At 43.0% G+C, this 20,889-nt stretch overlaps 1 protein-coding gene across 50 annotated transcripts in view; it reads left to right on the forward strand.

Moving 5' to 3' along the window:
• Positions 1–281: 281 nt before the first annotated feature.
• madd.S (MAP-kinase activating death domain S homeolog) overlaps positions 282–20,889 on the forward strand; it is a 69,244-nt gene continuing 48,636 nt past the window's right edge. For all 50 annotated transcript variants that reach the window (XM_041561952.1, XM_041561954.1, XM_041561956.1 and 47 more), the window contains exons 1-3: positions 282–426; positions 11,710–11,848; positions 12,424–12,987. In XM_041561952.1, the coding sequence (XP_041417886.1) occupies positions 11,787–11,848; positions 12,424–12,987 (626 nt within the window). In that variant the 5' untranslated portion in view covers positions 282–426; positions 11,710–11,786. The remainder of the gene's footprint in view (positions 427–11,709; positions 11,849–12,423; positions 12,988–20,889) is intronic.

A 20,889-nucleotide genomic window follows, 5' to 3' on the forward strand; every position in this document is an offset into this window, starting at 1 on the left:
CCGCTCGGGAGTACCAATATGGCCACTGAACATTCGGTGTACAAAGATGGAGATTAAATCGGTGGAAAGGGCGTACAAAGATGGCTGTTTACAAACTGAGCCTGGGTGGGAAGATGGTTGTGTTTAATACTGATCAATAAACAAACAATTTAGACATCATGTGCCTTCTCTGACTCTGGCCACCATCAACATGGTTGACAGATTTCCAGTGACGTTTCTGAATGCAAGTTTTTATTGGACGTTTCCTTTTGAGACGCTCTCTTACGTTTTCCGCCACGCCCATTTTCTACGTTCTCCATGGCGAGCCTCTAAGCTTGGTGCGCGTTCACGAGAGATGGGAGGCGATAGCTGCGCATGTCCGGGTGAAGGCCGCTGAGTGACTGCGGCACCAGAGAGAAGGGCTAGATTGGCGCATCATCTCCTCAGGTAAGTGAGTGGTTTCTGTGTCTCCTTCCTTTGCCATTAAGTGCACTGTCCCCTCATGTCATCCTGTCAGTGGCCTTCCTCTGCTGTCACTGCGCCCTCTTCCTCCTGTCTCTCCACCCACATCCTCCGGCCACTGCCCACTGTGCCTGTCACCTGCCTCACTCGTTCCTCTCACTGAACTGCTCGAGAGAGAAGCGACATATGGCCGCCAGGCTGTTGCTGCAGTTCTGCTGGGGATGCTGGGAGTTGTTTCCTCCTCCTGTCACACATATTCACATACAGAGCCTGAGCCTCCAACTCTCCTCAATCTTCTCTCCCGTGTCCTTCATTGTGACATCGGCCCGAATCCTTTATGAATATAAATATGACAGTGTGTAGAGCTCTAGTGGGTGATGGCAGCAGCATCACGTGTCACTTCCACGGTTTCCTCCATTGCCCTTTCCCTTCCCAGTCACTGCTCGTCTCGTTATGACACGGCACATTGCTCATAAAGCAGCAGCAGCAGTAATGCCAGGGCTCCTCTTTGCACTTCTCTCCCCCATCTTTAATCCCCAAGTCACCCGCTCCCTCTAATTCTCCTGCTCTTTCTGACTGTCAGCTCACCAGTCACTTCTGGTTTATTCATTGTTTGTGCCATTGCCTCTACACCTCCTGCCCGGGCATCCACATCTTGTCCCCTTCCCTAGTTCCCTTATTTACCTCTCTCTTATTCACCTCTCTCTTATTTACCTCTCTCTTTCCTTCAGTCTTTGCATCTCTCTTCTTTTTCCCTTCAGTCAGAGTGTTCCCTCCTCCCCTTCTGCTCCAGTCACTGCCTCATTCCAGCCGCTCACGTTACTGAATTTCTCTCTCCTTCTGCTCCAGTCTCTGCTTTCCGACATCCGTCACTGCATCTTCTTCTTCTTCTTCTTCTTCTTCTTACTTAGTTGTTGCCTCTCCATTTCTTCCTCTCACTGCTCTCTCATTCAGTCCTTGCACCATAATATATTTCTACTCCTGGTCACTGTATTCCCCTCTTTTAACATTCACTCACTGTACTCTATCTTATCTTATCATCCGGTCACTGCATCCCCTTCTCTTCTTATCATCTGGTCACTACATCCCCCCTCTTCTTATCATCTAATTACTGCATCCCCCCCTCTTCTTATCATCCTATCACTGCATCCCCCATTTCTTATAATTCGGTCACTGCATACCCTCCTCTTCTGGTCACTGCATCCCCCCATTTCTTATCATCTGGTCACTGCATCCCCCCTCTTCTTATCATCTGGTCACTGCATCCCCCCTCTTCTTATCATCTGGTCACTGCATCCCCCCTCTTCTTATCATCTGGTCACTGCATCCCCCCTCTTCTTATCATCTGGTCACTACATCCCCCCTCTTCTTATCATCCTATCACTGCACCCCCCCTCTTCTTATCATCCGGTCACTGCATCCCCCATTTCTTATCTGGTCACTGCATCCCCTCCTCTTCTTGTCACTGCATCCCCATCTCTTCTTGTCGTCCAGTCACTGCATCCCTTCCTCGTCTTGTCATCCGGTCACTGCATTCCCTCCTCTTCTTGTCGTCCGGTCACTGCATCTCCTCCTCAGCTTGTCATCTGGTCATTGCCGAGGAGGAGATGCAGTGACCCTCTTCTTATCATCCGGTCACTGCATCCCCCATTTATTATTATCTGGTCACTGCATCCCCCCTCTTCTTGTCATCCGGTCACTGCATCCCCCCATTTCTTATCATCTGGTCACTGCATCCCTGCCTCTTCTTATCACCTGGTCACTGCACCCCCTTCATATCACCTGGTCACTGTATCCCCCTATTTCTTATCATCCGGTCTTTGTAACCCCCCCATCATCCGGTCACTGCTTCCCCCCATTTCTTATCATCTGGTCACTGTATCCCCCTATTCTTATCACCTGGTCACTGCATCCCCCTCTTCTTATCATCTGGTCACTGCACCCCCCCCCTATTCTTACCACCTGGCTACTGCATTCCCCTCTTCTTATCATCCGGTCACTGCATCTCCCCTCTTCTTATCGTCCGGTCACTGCATCCCCCTTCTTCTTATTATCTAGTCACTGCATCCCCCCTCTTATCATCTGGTTGGTGCCCTGCTCTTGTTTTCCCTTTTTCTTATCTCTTCAGCCCAACTCCTGTTTCACTGCTCTCCTGTAACTGTGTCCTTATGTCATTGCTTTACCTTCACTTCTTCTAACATTGCTCAAGGCCCTCCTTCTCCTCCGCATGACCCCACCTAGATTTATCAGAAACATTTGGTTATAGTTGTCACTGCACCCCTATTTTTACTCTACCCCATAGCTCCTTTCTTCCTGTTAATTTTACATCCCCTTGTATTTTGTTCCTTTATTTTGTGCTACTTCCCCTACTCTTTCCTCTTCCCTACCTCCTGTCGCTGGATTAAGACTCCCTCCTCTTTATACTCTGTCTAAATCACTTATTCTGCTTGTACTCCTGCCATTAGATTGCTCTTTTTTTCCATTTTTTCCACTTCTCTCACCTCTTCCCTTCAGTCCCCAGTCACTCGATCACCTTCCCACACACCCATTTTAATGTTGTGAATGATACCCCATTGCATATTTCCTCTTGTCCCCTTCAACCCATAGATTATGGCACGTGTTAATTTAATTGCCAGGCTGAGATCGTAATCCCTCCAATATTTAAAAAGGGATTACGATCTCAGCCTGGCAATTATAGGCCAGTAAGCTTGACATCTGTGGTGGGCAAATTATTTGAAGGCTTGTTAAGGGATCACATACAAAATTTTGTCCTAATGAATGGCATTATGAGCAACAATCAGCATGGCTTTATGAAGGATAGGTCATGTCAGACGAATTTGATTGCATTTTATGATGTGGTAAGTAAGATTCTGGATAGTGGGGGGGCAGTAGATGTGATCTATTTGGATTTTGCCAAAGCGTTTGATACTGTGCCCCACAAACGACTGCTTTCTAAACTAAGGTCTGTTGGGCTTAATGAAGTCGTTTGCACATGGATAGGAAACTGGCTACAGGATCGGGTACAGAGGGTGGTTGTTAATGGGACATTCTCTACTTGGAGTAAGGTTCTTAGTGGGGTCCCCCAGGGCTCAGTATTGGGTCCACTTTTATTTAACTTGTTCATTAATGACTTAGGGGAGGGTGTTGTAAGTAATGTATCAGTGTTTGCAGATGACACAAAATTATCCAGCCCAATTAATTCCATCCAGGATGTGGCATCCTTGCAACAGGATCTTGACAAACTGGCAATCTGGGCAGCTAAGTGGCAAATGAGATTCAATGTTGATAAATGTAAAGTCATGCACCTGGGATGTAAAAATATCCAAGCCACTTATACCCTAAATGGGACTGCACTAGGCAAATCCATTATGGAAAAGGACCTTGGAGTCCTTGTAGATGATAAACTTGGCTGTAGCAAGCAATGCCAGTCAGCAGCATCAAGGGGCAAATAAGGTCTTGAGCTGTATTAAAAGGGGCATAGAGTCACGGGAGGAGGGGGTCATTCTTCCACTGTATAGAGCACTTGTAAGGCCCCATCTAGAATATGCTGTACAGTTTTGGTCTCCATCACTCAAACAGGACATTATTGTATTAGAGAGGGTACAGAGAAGAGCAACTAAGCTGGTAAAAGGTATTGAAAATCTTAGCTATGAGGAAAGACTGGCCAAATTGGGGATGTTCACGCTGGAGAAGAGGCGCTTAAGGGGTGATATGATGACTATGTATAAATATATAAAGGGATCATATAACAATCTCTCTAATGCTTTATTTACCAGTAGGTCTTTCCAGCTGACACGAGGTCACCCATTCCGATTAGAAGAAAAGAGGTTCCGCCTAAATATTCGGAAGGGGTTTTTTACAGTGAGAGCTGTGAAGATGTGGAATTCTCTCCCTGAATCAGTTGTACAGGCTGATACATTAGATAGCTTTAAGAAGGGGTTGGATGGCTTTTTAGCAAGTAAGGGAATACAGGGTTATGGGAAATAGCTCATAGTCCAAGTTGATCCAGGGACTAATCCGATTGCCATTTTGGAGTCAGGAAGGAATTTTTCCCCCTCTAAGGCAAATTGGAGAGGCTTCAGATGGGTTTTTTGCCTTCCTCTGGATCAACTGGCAGATAGGTAGTTAATAAACAAAAAAAAAAAAAAAAGGTTGAACTCGATGGACATGTGTCTTTTTTCAACCTTACTTACTATGTTACTATGTAACTGCGTTTGTCTCTAGAGTATAACTGAGAGAAGCTTTCAAGGACATGAATGCTCATGTACTGGACTCAATGATGGCTCCAATGAATTATGATAAGAAGCAATTATACAGTATCTGAGGTTTATTTTGGAAAAAGTTACAAAGGCAAAAGGCAGTGTAATCTTCGTTTATAAAGTTACACGTAGGGGCAGATTCATGAAAGATTGTAGAGTTGTGTTTAATAAGCAAACTGCAAGGTTATCAAGTTTTTATTTAGTTTTTAAACGATTTACAAATCAATATCATGCATTTCAAGTTTTCATGATCTATGATACTTGAATTGATCAGAAGTTTTAACACTTCAGCTTAGATGTACCAAGAAGACCGCTGAAATCAATGGCAATAACATATTTAAGGCTTTTTATTGCTCGCAAAAATGCTGATTTTTGAGTTTTATGGCTCTGTCACCTGACTCCTCAGCACACTGAAGTGGAGACTGATTGCACATGATGCTCGGTTTTTAACAAATGTGCTTCTTCTAGTCAAATCCGTTTCATTAGTTTACTAATTGGCTCCTTTCAGTCGTTAATGATTTATACATTAGTGCTGCATGGGTCGGAAAAAAAACTCAACCCGACCCGAAGTTGCTCTTGAATGAACGGCATCTGCCTATACCTGGATCCTACTATTCTATAAATCTATATGTATATCGCAAACCCCTTCTTGAGGGGGAGGGGCCACAGTACTGATGTCACCATCAGGAGGTGGGAGCTGCAGGAGAATGAAGGGTGCCAGGGGTTAAGTTGCAGACATAGAAGTACAAACATTGGACCTGCCACCCAATTAAAGCCAAGCAAGCAAACCACCTGCTCTTTGGTGAACAAGAAGACCTTTGTTATTACCTTGTATGTTCTCGTCATCATTGGTTAATTCTTTAATATCCCAAAAAATGTGCTATACTGTAACTCCCTGCCGACGTGACGTCCTTCACACATTCCCTTCAACCTCACTCTCCAAAGCATTTAGTTTTATTGCTCCTGCCCTTGTTCCTCCCCCCTCTGAGCCTTGAATTGCCGTGGTTTAGCTTGTTTTAGACTAGTACCACTCGCTCTACAACAAGAAAGCATGTCAGAAGGCGTCGGTGGAAAAGATCAGAGTAAAGATCATCTCTGCCCACTGGACTAGTCACCCTCACTGAGCACGAAAGTGTCACTGCAAACACTGCGATGACCAATCATGAGTCATGAATACGCACGGCCTTTCCTTCTGTTTGTAAATGGAGGGGTGTGTATAAAGAAGGAGGAGGCAGATGGCTCACTTTAAATTGGTCGGATTGACATCCCAGCCCCCAGTGTGAGATTTATCACAAGCCGAGATGGTTTGACAGGAGCGGAGATATGGCTTTGTGCTTAAGCAGGAGGTGAGAGGTAGCTCTTCGTAGGATTGTGAGAAAAATTACCCTGGGTAAACAAGAACTGCGCAATTAATTCTTATCTTTTTGTGGTCAACATATATGTGTGACTAGGGACAAATAATGGAAGTGTGTGTGTTTGAGAAGCAATGGGGGAGTGGGACAGCAAAGACTAGTGTTCGCAATGAAACAGAAATAGCACAATAGATACAGGCAAGGATATCATTTATAAATACGCAGAATTTTGTTCATTGCCGGATACCATGATTAAGCATTTGGCATATAGGGAGAGATTTGTGCATGGAGAGATAAGATGGGTATGCTACAAACAGAGCATGGGTAAGGTTGGCTGCGTTTAGAATAAGGTGCATGGGGGAGGATGGGGGAGGACTAACGCATTTATTTATGGGGAGAATCCAAGAGGTGTAATTGGGGGGTCATCTTTCAGGGTAGAAGGAAAGCAGGCACTAGTAGGGAAGAGTTTGTTAGGATTTTGCTGGAGGACGGCATGGAGACTTGATGACTTTGGGTTGTGGCCTGTGTGCTTTTAGGACTGGATGCCCTGGATGCTTTTGGGACTGGATGCCCTGGATGCTTTTTGGAGTGGGGGCCCTGGATGCTTTTGGGATTGGGCGCCCTGGATGCTTTTTGGAGTGGGGGCCCTGGCTGCTTTTGGGATTGGGCGCCCTGGATGCTTTTGGGATTGGGCGCCCTGGATGCTTTTGGGATTGGGCGCCCTGGATGCTTTTTGGAGTGGGGGCCCTGGATGCTTTTGGGATTGGGCGCACTGGATGCTTTTGGGATTGGGCGCCCTGGATGCTTTTTGGACTGGGGGCCCTGGATGCTTTTTGGACTGGGGGCCCTGGATGCTTTTTGGACTGGGCGCCCTGGATGCTTTTTGGACTGGGCGCCCTGGATGCTTTTTGGACTGGGCGCCCTGGATGCTTTTTGGACTGGGCGCCCTGGATGCTTTTTGGACTGGGCGCCCTGGATGCTTTTTGGACTGGGCGCCCTGGATGCTTTTTGGACTGGGCGCCCTGGATGCTTTTTGGACTGGGCACCCTGGACGCCTTGGGGGCTTGGCACCCTGGATGCCTTGGGGGCTGGGCGCTCTGGACGCCATGGGGACTGGGTGCTGGAGTGGACATTGCATTTGTAATTGTGGTTTGTCTTTCAGGATGGAAGTGAAGTGGGAACTAGTTTGTTAGGACTGTGCTTGGGGATTGTTTGCATCACAGTATGGAAACTTGGTGACTGGACTGTAGCCGTTGTGTTCGCTGAATGTGGGGACTGGGCTTCCTGGATGCCTAGGGCACTGGACACACTGTACTGGGTGCTGGAGTGAAGATTGCATTTCTTCTTTGGGTTTTTGTAATGTACCTCTGCTGCTCTCTTTCCTTTGTCAGTGCATATTAATTTGTTGTGCTTTTGGTAGCAGTAATTCATTGGCCAGTTCTGTGCAGCAATAATAACCTTTTTGAAAGCCAAATCACACAGTCTACTTTTCCTACGTGACCTATTTGCACATGAGCTTGTGCACAGTGTTGAGCTTTATGGAGGAGGGAGGCACAATCCCTAGACCTTGAAAGGTAAATAGAGGTCATGCTTTCCCCATATAGAAGATATCAGTGAGAATTGGTACTGCAGCCTTTTGCTCGCTTAAGTGCTTTATTTGGCCTTAAAGAAACGTCTGCACAAAAAGCCTTAGCATCTGTGGCAGATTAGAGCATGAGCTTCTGGATAATAAGCCTCTCGGATTCTGCTGGACCACCAGTAAAGAGAAGAAGCTTAAATGTATTGTGCAGTGAGATTTAGAATAATTAGCAACAACGAGCAGTCGCTTTAGTTCATCTACACTTTTTGGCTGATGATGGAACCTTAGGGCTCTGAACCCTTGGGGTATATTTGTTTCTCTGTAGCCATTAAGATCTATGCTTAACCACACCACAGTTTCACACCACTTTTGCACTGTAATTAGTACAGGTTTTAACCCTTTGCTTGGGGAAGGAGGGGCTCCATGAGGTGACTGAAGTGTTGCCTGTTAGGTAGGGCAATGTTGTTTGTGTGACTTTGCTTTGGTCAAGGATGGCTGTGTGCTGGCATATAATTTACTAACTGGAGCTTTTGCTAGAAATACACCAGCCACTTGCTGGGAGCCTGCCTAATGACAGCAGATGGCTCCCACTAACTGAATTATTAATGTAACATAGTCCTTAAAGGGCTACTATACCCCTGTATATTCCTTAGGAATTTTCGGTGCTCACAGGCCTTAGTATTCCTCTGTTCAGACTGTAAAAAACCACAGGGAGTTGTCCTTGGCATGAAGACTGCCATTTACAGCCCTAATCAGCTGATCATGCGCCCAATAATGTCACTCCCACTTACAGCTTCTTGTAATGAGATTATAAACACATTAAGAGCCCCGTGGAAGGTGATAAGATCTTGTGACCACAGTTGCTACTACTACAAATGTAGGCGAAACCAGTAGTGCCATCACAAAATATATGGAAAAATAAAGCAAATGCAAAAGAAGTCATAGACGTAATCAGTATTTTCATTGGATAAATCCACGGGGGGGGAATTTTAAATTTTTTTTTTGTTGCAGTGCCATTAACCTAATTTTGCTTGCATGTAGATCCAGCCTAAAAAAACCACCATCCCATTGGCTTTTAAGGGCAAAGACCCACTGGCAGATTCGGGGAGATTAGTTGCCTGGTGACATAATTCCACTTTTTCGGTGGGACCAATCTTCCGGAACTGCCTTCCCCTGACTTCTGCCGGCTAGAATGAAAACTAAGCAAACTCCGAGTGCATTCCCGTCGGCGATTTTCATTAACTGCATTAATTTAATTCAAAAAAGCATTTCCATTAAACGTGTCTATAATATGTAAATATTTTTATTTAAAAGAAACCTCATTAATTCAGAATTGGAGATATACATTTTTAATCACCCTAGACATTATTGCTTCATACATAATTTGTATGAAGCACAACTTTTATTTCATTTTATAATACAGGTATGGGACCTGTTATCCAAATGCTTGGGACCTAGGGCTTTCCGGATAATGTATCTTTCCGTAATTTGCACCTTCATACCTTAAAGGGATCCTGTCATCAGAAAACATGTTTTTTTCAAAACACATCAGTGCTACTCCAGCAGAATTCTGCACTGAAATCCATTTCTCAAAAGAGATAACAGATTTTTTTATATTCAATTTTGAAATCTGACAAGGGGCTAGACATTTTGTCAATTTCCCAGCTGCCCCTGGTCATGTGACTTGTGCCTGCACTTTAGGAGAGAAATGCTTTCTGGCAGGCTGCTGCTTTTCCTTCTCAATGTAACTGTAACAGTCTCAGTGAGACATGGGTTTTTACTATGAGTGTTGTTCTTAGATCTACCAGGCAGCTGTTATCTTGTGTTAGGGAGCTGTTATCTGGTTACCTTCCCATTGTTCTTTTGTTTGGCTGCTGGGGGGAAAAGGGAGGGGGTGATATCACTCCAACTTGCAGTAAAGAGTGATTGAAGTTTATCAGAGCACAAGTCACATGACTTGGGGCAGCTGGGAAATTGACAATATGTCTAGCCCCATGTCAGATTTCAAAATTGAATATAAAAAAATCTGTTTGCTCTTTTGAGAAATGGATTTCTGCTGGAGCAGCACTATTAAATGATGCGATTTGAAAAAAATGTTTTTCCCATGACAGTATCCCTTTAAATCTACTAGGAATAAAGGGTCATTTTTCACCTTCTAAAGCAGCTCTCGGAGGGGGGGGGGGGTCGCCGACCCTGTAAACTGTTCTAAATTGATACATTTAGTTGATACATTTCTTATCTTTGTCCCTGCTGAGCAGAATCCCTGAGTTTCATTACAGGCAGCTGTTAGAATTGATACAATAGTTGCTTATACTCCAGAGATGCTGCTGAGAAATGTATCAACTAAACGTCTAGAGTCTGCACCTGAATTACTGAGCTGCCAGACTCAAACACCAGAGATCGGAACATTCAACTTTAAACTTAGATTTTGTAAAAACAGAAAAAATGAAATAGTGGAAAGTAATTGAAAAAAGTCTTTATTTCTGGGCAACGATCTGAAAACAACTGAACTGAAAAAAGTGTTTGGAAGGTGAACAACCCCTTTAAATAATCCCAATAGGCTGGTTCTGCTTCCAATAAGGATTCATTATATCTTAGTTGGGATCAAGTACAAGCTACTGTTTTATTATTATAGAGAAAAAGGAAATCAAAAGTTAGATTATTTGGATAAAATAGAGTCTATGGGAGACGGCCTTTCCATAATTCAGAGGTTTCCAGATAATGGATCCCATACCTGTAAAAAGGTTCAAAATAAACCTGTAAGTGTGCCATTAAGTTATCTAATGAATCTTGAGCTGTGACCAAAATGGATTGCATAGTTGAAACCAAAAGAAGCCTGTTGCTTAGGGTGTACATACAGCATTTCCACGTAGTTCATCGGTCACACGATTTCCTAATTCAGAGGAGCTTACAATCTAAAGTCCCTATCTGACACCTCAGGGAGCCAATGAACCTTCCTGTATGTTGTTGGAGGGTGGGAGGAAACAGGAGTACATGGAAGAGAGTAGGGGAGAACGTTCAAACTTCTTATAGTACCCAGGTCATACATTAAAATCATATTGATCTAAAATGGCATTTTTTGGCAAAGTGATGTTTTTATATTTCTATATTCAATAACAACGCCTCACGACCTTGATCATAACAAACAGGAGGGTTGTTTTCTCTTTTTTGATATTTGTTTATTGCATTCTGTGACCTTCTGTGAGGAACTGTAGAGTTGCTTAGCAAAGTCCAGGTCCTTTTGAAATGATGGATTACTGTTTATTAGGGATGCAGTGAATCCGCTATTTTGGATTCGGCCGAACCCCGAATCCTTTGTGAAAGATTCGGCTGAATACCGAACAAAATCAGTGATGGGGAGGGAAGAAGAGAGGCGCGCGTCCAGTGTACGGCTAAAGGCACATGATTTTATGTATTCGGATTTGGTTCAGCCAAATCCAAATCCTGCTGAAAATGGCTGAATACCAAACTGAATCCTGGATTCAGTGCATCCCTACTGTTTATTCCCTTACATATTTAACTTAGGAACAATCACTGAATTCACTGGATCCTTTTTTGAAATTATGGTATGAAACACTTGATACTGGTGACTTTATTCTTTTTTTTTATTTATAGCTTTTTATTAAGGTTTTCTCATGACTTTATTCTAATACTGAGCACAGCCATCAAGATTGGAAAGTGTGATCCTGTCCTGAATGGCCAATTGCTTTATAGAACTCGCCATTTGTGGAAATTGAAACCACCAAAACTTACGGTGCCATTTACTGGGATTGTTGCATTTTGGTCATCTTATTTTGGTTTCTATGTAGCACACTGTCCAGTCAACTCTTAATTTGAATGGCTGGATATCCCAAAAGTTCCCATGTGTGTGTAGCATAGCTCCATTGGAACCCTCTCGTAAATATCACTTTGACCTGCTGCTTTCTTAAACGTCATCCAAATATGTTTGCCTCGCTTCCACTATTTCAGTATGATTTTTTTTTTAGGAATGTCTCCGTTATTTTAATGAATAACTATGTATAGCAATGGAAGTATTCTATGATAAACACCAGTATTTATTTTGTGATTTCTCCTTCAGGTTATTGCCTCTTAATTGTTCCGCAATGGTTAAATGAGTAAAGACAGTTTAAAATGATGGACTAAGAAAGTGAAACTATGGGGCAAAGAAAGAAACCGTGTCCCCGGTTGCTGGATTACCTGGTGATCGTTGGTGCCAGGTAAATAAACCAATATTTAGCCTGGAAGCCTTGCCTCCCATTATCAATTTGTGTCCTGTCTGTGAGTTTATTTGATCCCTCCACGTAATCTTCCATTTCTTTTGCAACTGAGTCTGACACCTGTACTGCTTTGGTCTGTGGTTGTGACACCTCTACCCTCATGCAATGTGTTTCTTTCTACATTGCATGGCTTTTGCAATGAAAAACATTACTTAATGGTTGGCATTTGCTCTTAGCTATACCTCCATAGGCATTTTTCTTCTTTTTTTTTTTTTTTTTTTTTGTTTTGCTTTTATCTGGTTCCTGTTCATACTCATGTACAGTAGTGTAACTAGATGTTACTGGGCCCCACAGCAAATTAATTTATTAATTTTAAGGCTGCCAACATATCCAGAGGTTGTACTGTTTTGCCAATATGTGTGTGTGTGTGTGTGTGTGTGTGTGTGTGTGTGTGTGTGTATATATATATATATATATGCTTATTAATTAGGATGCCATGGGACCCCCTATACCTCATAGGTCTGTTTTTGATGTGGTTACACCCCTGCTCATGTCTTCAGTGTGTCATATTGCAGGCAGCCAAGCAGCGACAGCATTTCTCAGACCCCTGAGCTTCTCCGGCGTTATCCTTTGGAGGATCATCCTGAATTTCCTCTTCCTCCTGATGTGGTGTTTTTCTGCCAGCCAGAAGGATGCCTGAGCGTCCGTCAGAAACGCATGAGCCTGCGGGATGACATGTCCTTTGTTTTCACGCTGACCGACAAAGATAGTGGAGTCATCCGGTATGGAATCTGTGTCAATTTCTACCGCTCTTTCCAGAAACGCCTACCAAAGGACAAGAGCCGTAAACCCCCAAAGCCAGCATCAGAGAATGGTTCTGAAGGATCTGATGGAGGCCATCCCATGCAGCCCCATAGTGCTGAATCCACCCCTGATATCAATCGTTCTCCCCGTGGGAAACGTCTTTCTAAAGGGACACAAAGGTCCCGGAACAGTACATTGACCTCACTTTGCATCATCAGTTATTATCCTTTCTTTTCAACATTCCGAGAATGCCTGTACACCTTGAAGCGGTTAGTTGACTGCTGCAGTGAAAGACTAGTCAGCAAGAAAGCTGGTATCACTAAAGGTGTTCAGAGGTAAGGGAATTCTCAGTACCATCTTAGTAAAATTATGTACCCCACTGCCATGCATGTTATGTTAGAATAGTTTCTTGGATTTTTATTTTTTTATATTTTATATTCCAAAAGTTGCGATACACTGTGTTCAAAACTGTCAAATAGTGCCTAAATTGGCCATCTGAAGTCCATAAATGCAGGCCTGAAGTGATCTCAGCATGTCATGTAGTTACAGCTCAGTCTGTTGAGACTGCACTAATGTTTGGGCAATTGGGTAAAAACTGACCTACCTTCCAAAGTTATATACTGGATATAGTTCCCTTAAAGAGGCTCATTTTCACTGCTGCTCATTTTCACTGCTGCTCATTGTCTAATTTGGGCTCCCTTAGGTTGGCCAACAACATGAGAGACTCTGCTTTAAGGTCTCTTTCACATTAGTGATTTCAGGGGCAATTTAGTCAAGTGAGATTCAGCTTTGAGATGGTTGGTTCTTCTGGATGCATAAATCATCCATTGATTTCTAGGAAAATCAAATTAGCCTTTTCACACTTTGCAGTCAGATCAGAGCAGATTAGGGATTGTACAGTGGAGGAGATCGTATAATGGCTCATTTACTAACATATGTATGTGCTAAACTGCACGTGCAGTTGCCATTAGCAATCAACCAGCATTTGAAACGCTTACAGAGAGATACTGAAACATGCATTACAGTCAACACATAATTTGTTAATAGACCTTGGTTGTATTTGATTGACTAGTACTTTACTAGCTTACCTGCCAGGGGATGTAAATTATACTGTGGCAGATTTCAGGGACGTGGCTGTTGACTGCGTGACATTATTTTGTAACCCATCATTGTCAGCAATTCAATCATATGAAAATAAACCGGAATAAAGGCCTACAATTGGGTGAGTTAGCTGCTTCTCTCATGTTGTGTAAGGGCTTAAGTAGGGTGTGCACAAAAAAATACTTGAGTAAATGATGGGGTGCCCAGTTGTCCAATGTTATGACTTCTATGGTTACATAGAGAAACCTTGCACACCCAGTGCATGATTACCCAAAACAGTTGGATGAATGCAGGAAGCTACAGCTGCATTTAGCAACACCAGTAGAGAAGTCTAGTCATCGTGCAACAGTTTTATGCTGGTACTTCATCATCATCATTTATTTATATAGCGCTGGTACTTCTGCCTGTTGTGAGTTTGAGACGTGGTGGTTTGGGTAGGTTTGGTAGTAAGATCCTCAGCAAGATAAGAATAGTGGGCAAGGAGGTCTGAGACATAATCAGCTTGGGGACAAACGTTTGTACTATTTTCTCACTTATAGCATAGGTTGCCTTTACATAGGTCTGCAGTAAAGGCTGGTGCATTTAAACAACAACACTGTAATATAATCCTTTTTGCCAGTGTATTTGAGTTGGAGTGCCTCCAGCATGCATTGCGGTATGTTTGCTGGGAGGCTTGCCAACCACATTGTGCCACAAGCTTCAGATTTGTTATTAGGAATTACCCCCCCAGGAGGGTTGTCACAGAAGACAGATGCAGTAATGACAGAAAAGAGAATGGAGTAACTCATCCGTTTCATACACTTGAAGATATATGATGGTTCAGTTTATAAAATACAGCATTTCTTATCATTTTATTTAATTTGTTTGGCTATATATCACCTTTATTATAAAGACTTTCAAGGGGCAGTGCCTTCTATTTTATGAAGATTTTCATTCATCCAGGTCATGGTATATCTAGTATAGGTCAATCTAAAAACAACTGGACTTGCTGAGTAATCAATGAAGACGTTTCACTACTCATCCGATGAGCTTCTTCAGTTCAACTGACTGGTGTGGGAATTTTTCGTCATATAAATTCCAGTGTAGTGAGGAATGCACAGATCTATACATTGGGGAGACAAAACAACTGCTCTCCAAGCGAATGGCTCAGCACAGGAGGGAGAACTCTACAGGGCAAAACTCGGCTGTCTTTCTACACCTAAAAGACAAGGGACACTCCTTTGAAGATAGAAAGTTCCAAATCTTGGATAAAGAAGACGCTGGTTTGAACGAGGCTTGAAAGAGGCGATTCATGTCAAGGTGGAGAGACCATCTCTGAACAGAGGCGGGGGCCTTCCACACCACCTGTCTGCTACATACAATGCTGTTCTAACATCTATACCCCGGCGGATTCAGAACACTTCACACATCCATTCATGCATTTCTCACAAGTAACACCTGTATCTAGGAGTTGCATGACACATTGGATAATCCTATCACAGTAACTACACAGAATCAACACCTCTGTGAATTTCTTCAGATGTCACCTCTTTGAAGAGTTACAATGTGCCATTGTAAATCGATTAGTGGAAGAGTTTATATGCCAAGAACTTCCCACACCAGTCAGTTGAACTGAAGAAGCTGCTCGGATGAGTAGTGAAACGACTTCATTGATTACTCAGCAAGTCCAGTTGTTTTTAGATTGACCTATACTAGATATGCCTTCTATTTTGTTTCTTTCTAAGTGCTGTTGAAAAATAAAATCCACAGAAGAATGCTGAAGGTTGTAGTCCAAGAACAGTTGGAAAGCTTTCCACCTTAGCGTGGATGGCATATAAATAAGAAATAATTGTGGAAGAGCACAGCCTAAGGCATGGGAGTCCTACTTAACTGAGGTGTTTATACAAGTGAGATGCACTGTAGAAGTTTGCTAAATAGATTGTTGGTGCTTCTAAAATTCCTGGACATTTAAGACTGAATTCTTTACTGCAGTCTTATTATGTTGACATTTTTGGAACCACATTGTTTTTCATTCTCAACCCATGAATAATGCTCATGCATTGGGAAAGAGGGGGTTAAATCTTTAGCATATTAAAGAAAGTTGGACAGATTGACGGTGTATATGCTGTTGGGTATGGCAGTCCTTCAATTGGAGACCATTAAAACGTTTAAACCCCTTCATCTGGTTGTATGCCTAGAGTAAGGTGGTTAGTTATTCTATCTAAACTGCAAATTTCAACGTACAAATGCACTTTGCCCACCCATGGATGAGGTAGTGGCAGATTAGGAAGTGACAGGAGCTTCTGATTTCCCATTATGTGATCATTTTCAAGCCAAATCAAGCATGGCTGTTTTGTTTTTGTTCAAACCAAATCACGCATCTAGGGGCCCATTTACTTAGCTCGAGTGAAGGAATAGAATAAAAAAAACTTCGAATTTAGAATGATTTTTTTGGCTACTTCGACCATCGAATTGGCTACTTTGACCTTCGACTTTGAATCGAACGATTCAAACTAAAAATCGTTCGTCTATTCGACCATTCGATAGTCGAAGTACTGTCTCTTTAAAAAAAACTTCGACCCCCCTACTTCGCCACCTAAAACCTACCGAGGTGCCATGTTAGCCTATGGGGAAGGTCCCCATAGGCTTTCTATCAATTTTTAGGTCGAAGAAAAATCGTTCGATCGATGGATTAAAATCGTTCGATCGAACTATTTGCGGTAAATCCTTCGACTTCGATACTTGAAGTCGAAGGATTTACATTCGGCAGTCGAATATCGAGGGTTAATTAACCCTTGATATCCGACCCTATGTAAATCTGCCCCCTAGTGTTTTGTCCTCAAGGTTGACCTGTTGGCCTATGTAAGGCCATCTTAAACTGTGGTTTGGTCCACAACATCTGTCAAAGGTCTACGTAAACTTGCATTACATCTAAAGATAATTTGTTAGTGGCTTGTACAGATGAGTAATATCACACACTAGAATTAGTCTTTTGTTGGGGTTTTTGATTTTGGTAATATTTATCTTGGCGTGACACATTATGGGGCAGATTTATCAAGGGTCGCATAATAAATTAGAATTTTGGAGTTTAAAAATTCACGCATTCAAATTTTAATCCCCCTATTCGAATGTGAATTCAAATGTGAGATTTATTACAACTCGACCATGGAAACAGTCCTAATTTGAATATTCGCAACCTAAAACGTGCCGAGTTCATGTACAAGTCAATGGCAGAGGTCCATTGAGCCATTTGGAGATGTTAATAGCAAACCAGTCTCTGAGGAAGTGCGTAGCCATGAAATGCGTCAGACCTCAGATGCTAGATGGTTAATCAGATGTAAAAATAAAGATATACCTTTTATCCATATCCTGAGAGTGTGCGATTCTTCAGAGATGCCGGTGTACGCTGCTGCAAATCTTGGTGTGCTGTGAAACGTCTCCTTAGTGACGGACTCGGGGCAGCGGCACCCGGGTCTAAACGTGGACAGCGTAAGACTCTATACCATTTCTTTAAGTGATTTTTTAGTAATTGCGGGCAGCCCGAGAGGACTTGGTTAATTATGGAATTCCAGTACAGGGTCCGGGACATTAAGCACCTGGGCCACTAGCCTTGAACGGTGAGCAGTGTCAAGGGTATTTAGAGATTTCTCGTTTGGGTTGGATTCCCCTTTCCAAAAATTAAATAAACTGTGCAGTTTTTAGAGAAACGCTGAATTGGAAATAGAAGATGTTAATAGCCTTCCTGATATTCAAGATTCGTATGAATCGAATACGATTCGAATTTTCGGGTCGGATCGAATATTAGACATGCTAATTTTTACTTAAACGACCTCTCAGTTGAATTGTGAGTATATTCGAATGACAAAAATTCACATGAATTTGAAATTCGACCTTTGATAAATGGGCTTTTGCACAATTCAGGCTTCAGGTTTGGAACCAGTGTTCATGGAACAGCTGAACAAAGATCAATGAAACAAACGGCACAAAGGCTACTCTGAATCAAGGTGCTTTCAGAGGGCGGTTGAGCAAAGCTGAAAATACTGATGCCTTTTGCTTTCAGTTTGCAGGCCCTTGTTTAAATTTCACAAGCTGTAAAAGCTCACAGTTTAGGTGGATGAATCATTGGCAGGCTATAAACACTGCTGGTCTCCAATCATAAGACACGTAGCAGTGGCACTAAATTGACCATCACAAAGTAATGATAAAGCCTGTTGTGTTTTGTGCACGCACGCACACCCAGAAATCTTACTCTGCTTTCATAACCCATAATCTATATATTTGTATGGGATTATACACCTTAATATTGCTCTTGCAGGGCTTTCCTCAGCTTCTATAAAAGCTTTGGCATAATATGTCAAAATCTGTTCCAACTACCATAATCCTCATCAATCTTCTCTCAAAGTTATCCAGTAAATCCTGTAAGGAAATAATTTCCCAATAGAAAAGATTAAGGATATGGTATAGAGTTGTGTTGATCAATGACTGAACCAATGACCACAGAAGGAATAAAATGGGAGACAATAATCGCCTTCGCCAAAAAACAGTTGTCAGCTACCTGCTTGGCTAAATTTCGATTATGTGATCTTTGGCCCCCCAAGCCAATTATTGGAGCACATGGCAGGAGTCTGGAGAAGACCACATCAAGGCTCCAGTGTGCACCTTGCTTCGTGCACCTGCCTAATAGATATCTGATCTTTGGACAGACTTTTGGGAGGTCACTATAGATGGCCATAGAAAAATTACCATCTTCATCTCTCCAAGAAAGATCGTTCTTTCCAATACACACGCGTAGAGCTGAATTGTCAGATATACAGGTAGAAATAATAGAATTCTACCTGTATCTGACGATTTAGCATGATATTCAGGTGCCTTCAAAGACGCCCGATCGACGAGCAGACCGTTATCCAAGTCTTCTGCCGATATTGGTCGGCTCGTCTCCCAACTTACACGCACCGAATATCGTACGAAAATTTGTTTGTATGACATTATCGTTGCGTCTATGGCCACCTTAAGGTGCTGAAAGAGCTTTCATCATAAGGTGCATATGACTATCTTTACAGGGATATCTACACTATGATTTCTCCAGCACAAAGTCCTTTTAAATTATGTGTTTATTTTGAGGTGGGTGTGCCTTAAATCTATCCAGCTTACTCCTCTGTTTAACAAAGACTCATTTTCTGCTCCAGTTGCTGCTGTGCTCTTTTCAAGACTGAGTTTAATTTCTGTGTCAGCTTGTCAGTGTGAGATTGGCCAAACCACTTTATCCCACAGCGCCCTGGGCACCTGAATTAGATTGCACGCTCTACAGAGCTGGGAACGGTTGTGTCTGGACAATACCGTTCCTATAAAAAGATTAATTGCACTCCTGTTTCTTTCATGAGGGTTCCTCTGTTCTTTAAACCAGTATTGAAAGATGATGAGTGTGCATGGGCATGAATAAAACAAGATAAGCCATATAACCCTCTCCCACAGCCGCCATTGTAAAGGAGAAGTTACATCAAGTGCCAGCAGCTTGATTTTGTCCCAAGGGGATAAATCAAGCTGCTGCCACTTAACTGACTGCATAACAAACCTTGGATCTGAAACCAGAACTCACCCTGCCTTGAGCTGGGCTAGATTATTTCTAATGGATAAAGAGCCACAAACCCATGATGTTTGTCCAGATACTGCCACATTGGACATAGAGAATTGAGTGGTGCCAGGGAATTTGAATGGAAATGCCATTGCCATCAGTGGGACCATCCACGTGAATGGATAGATGATGCTATCCCAATTTATCAAGCAGGCAAGGGACACTCCCAAGCCTCAGACTTATTCCATGCTGCCTGGACAAAGCAAGAGGCCACATGCAAAGGTGCAGATGGAATTGGGCTCTTTGAGGGATCCCCAATGAACAGCAAATGCAATGTTGTTTGGAACTTTCTGGATAACTGATCCTATACCTGTGTGTCTTGTAAATGGCATTTGTGGTTGTTGGTATGGTTTACAATATAGGTTTCTGTTTCCCATTTTTCACCTTCCACTGCTCTTAGATGGCATCACTCCCAGTCTGTGATGTTACAGCTTCTGGCCTATGATGATGTCACTGATGATGTTTCTGCATCAGGATGTAGTGGGTCTGGTTTCTCAAAGTGGTTCTATATTGGATCAGGTAGAGGGTGAGCAGGTTGGTGAAACCTGCGCTACCCTGCGGGTTGCTGGTAGAAGTTCCAGGTGCAGGTATAGACGCGGGTCGGGCCCAGGTCTCAATAGCGATTTTTACTCCTTCTGATGATGTCAATTCCGGTTTACAATGATAGAACTTCCTGATTCTTGATGGTCAGCGGATCCAGGTTGCGGATAATAGAGTCCTGTAGTGGGTCGGGTAGAAGTTCGGGGTGCGGGTATAGACGCAGGTCAGCGGTTCTGCGGGTTTGCGGGTCTTCTCAATAGCGATTTTTACTCCTTTTTTCTGATAACGCCTAATTCCGATGATGTCACTTCCGGTTTACAATGACAGCACTTCCTGTTTTACGCCTTTTTCTCTGATTACACCTACTTCCGATGATGTCACTTCCAGTTTACAATGACCGCACTTCCTGAATCTTAATGATAGCGGGTCCGGGTTGCAGATAAGGTACTTGCGGGTTGGGTCGGGTAGCGGGTCCACGCGGGTAAGAATGCGGGTCCGGGTTGCGGATTGCGGGTACAGGTCAGGTACAGGTTCCAAAAAATGGACCCGCGCAGGACTCTAGTGGATAAGGTACTTGCGGGTCGGGTAGCGGTTCCAAGCGGGTAAAAATTCATGTTGCGGGTCAGGGTTCCAAAAAATGAACCCACGCAAGAGTTTTTCATGTAGGTCTCTAACACATGTAGTTACTGTAGCATGGAGGTGCAGGGCCATGTTTGGAAAGCTGTATGAATGATTTCTAAATTCTCGTTGAAACTCAAATGCAGCTCAATATACTTATATAACATAATGGCCCTCGGGACAGTATAAAAGGTATAATAAAAATAAGACATTCTTTTGTGCATAGTATAAAAGACTATTGTTTTTTCTCATCACATGGCCGGCTCTATAAACCATAAGCTGCGCTACATCAGTTGTGTACTGTGGAACATCCGGTGGGACAGAGAATGTCCTTTTGTTTATGGAAAATCCGAGAGCCTCCATAGCC

Source organism: Xenopus laevis, chromosome 4S (genome assembly GCF_017654675.1).
Source record: "Xenopus laevis strain J_2021 chromosome 4S, Xenopus_laevis_v10.1, whole genome shotgun sequence".
NCBI classification, from domain to species: domain Eukaryota; kingdom Metazoa; phylum Chordata; class Amphibia; order Anura; family Pipidae; genus Xenopus; species Xenopus laevis.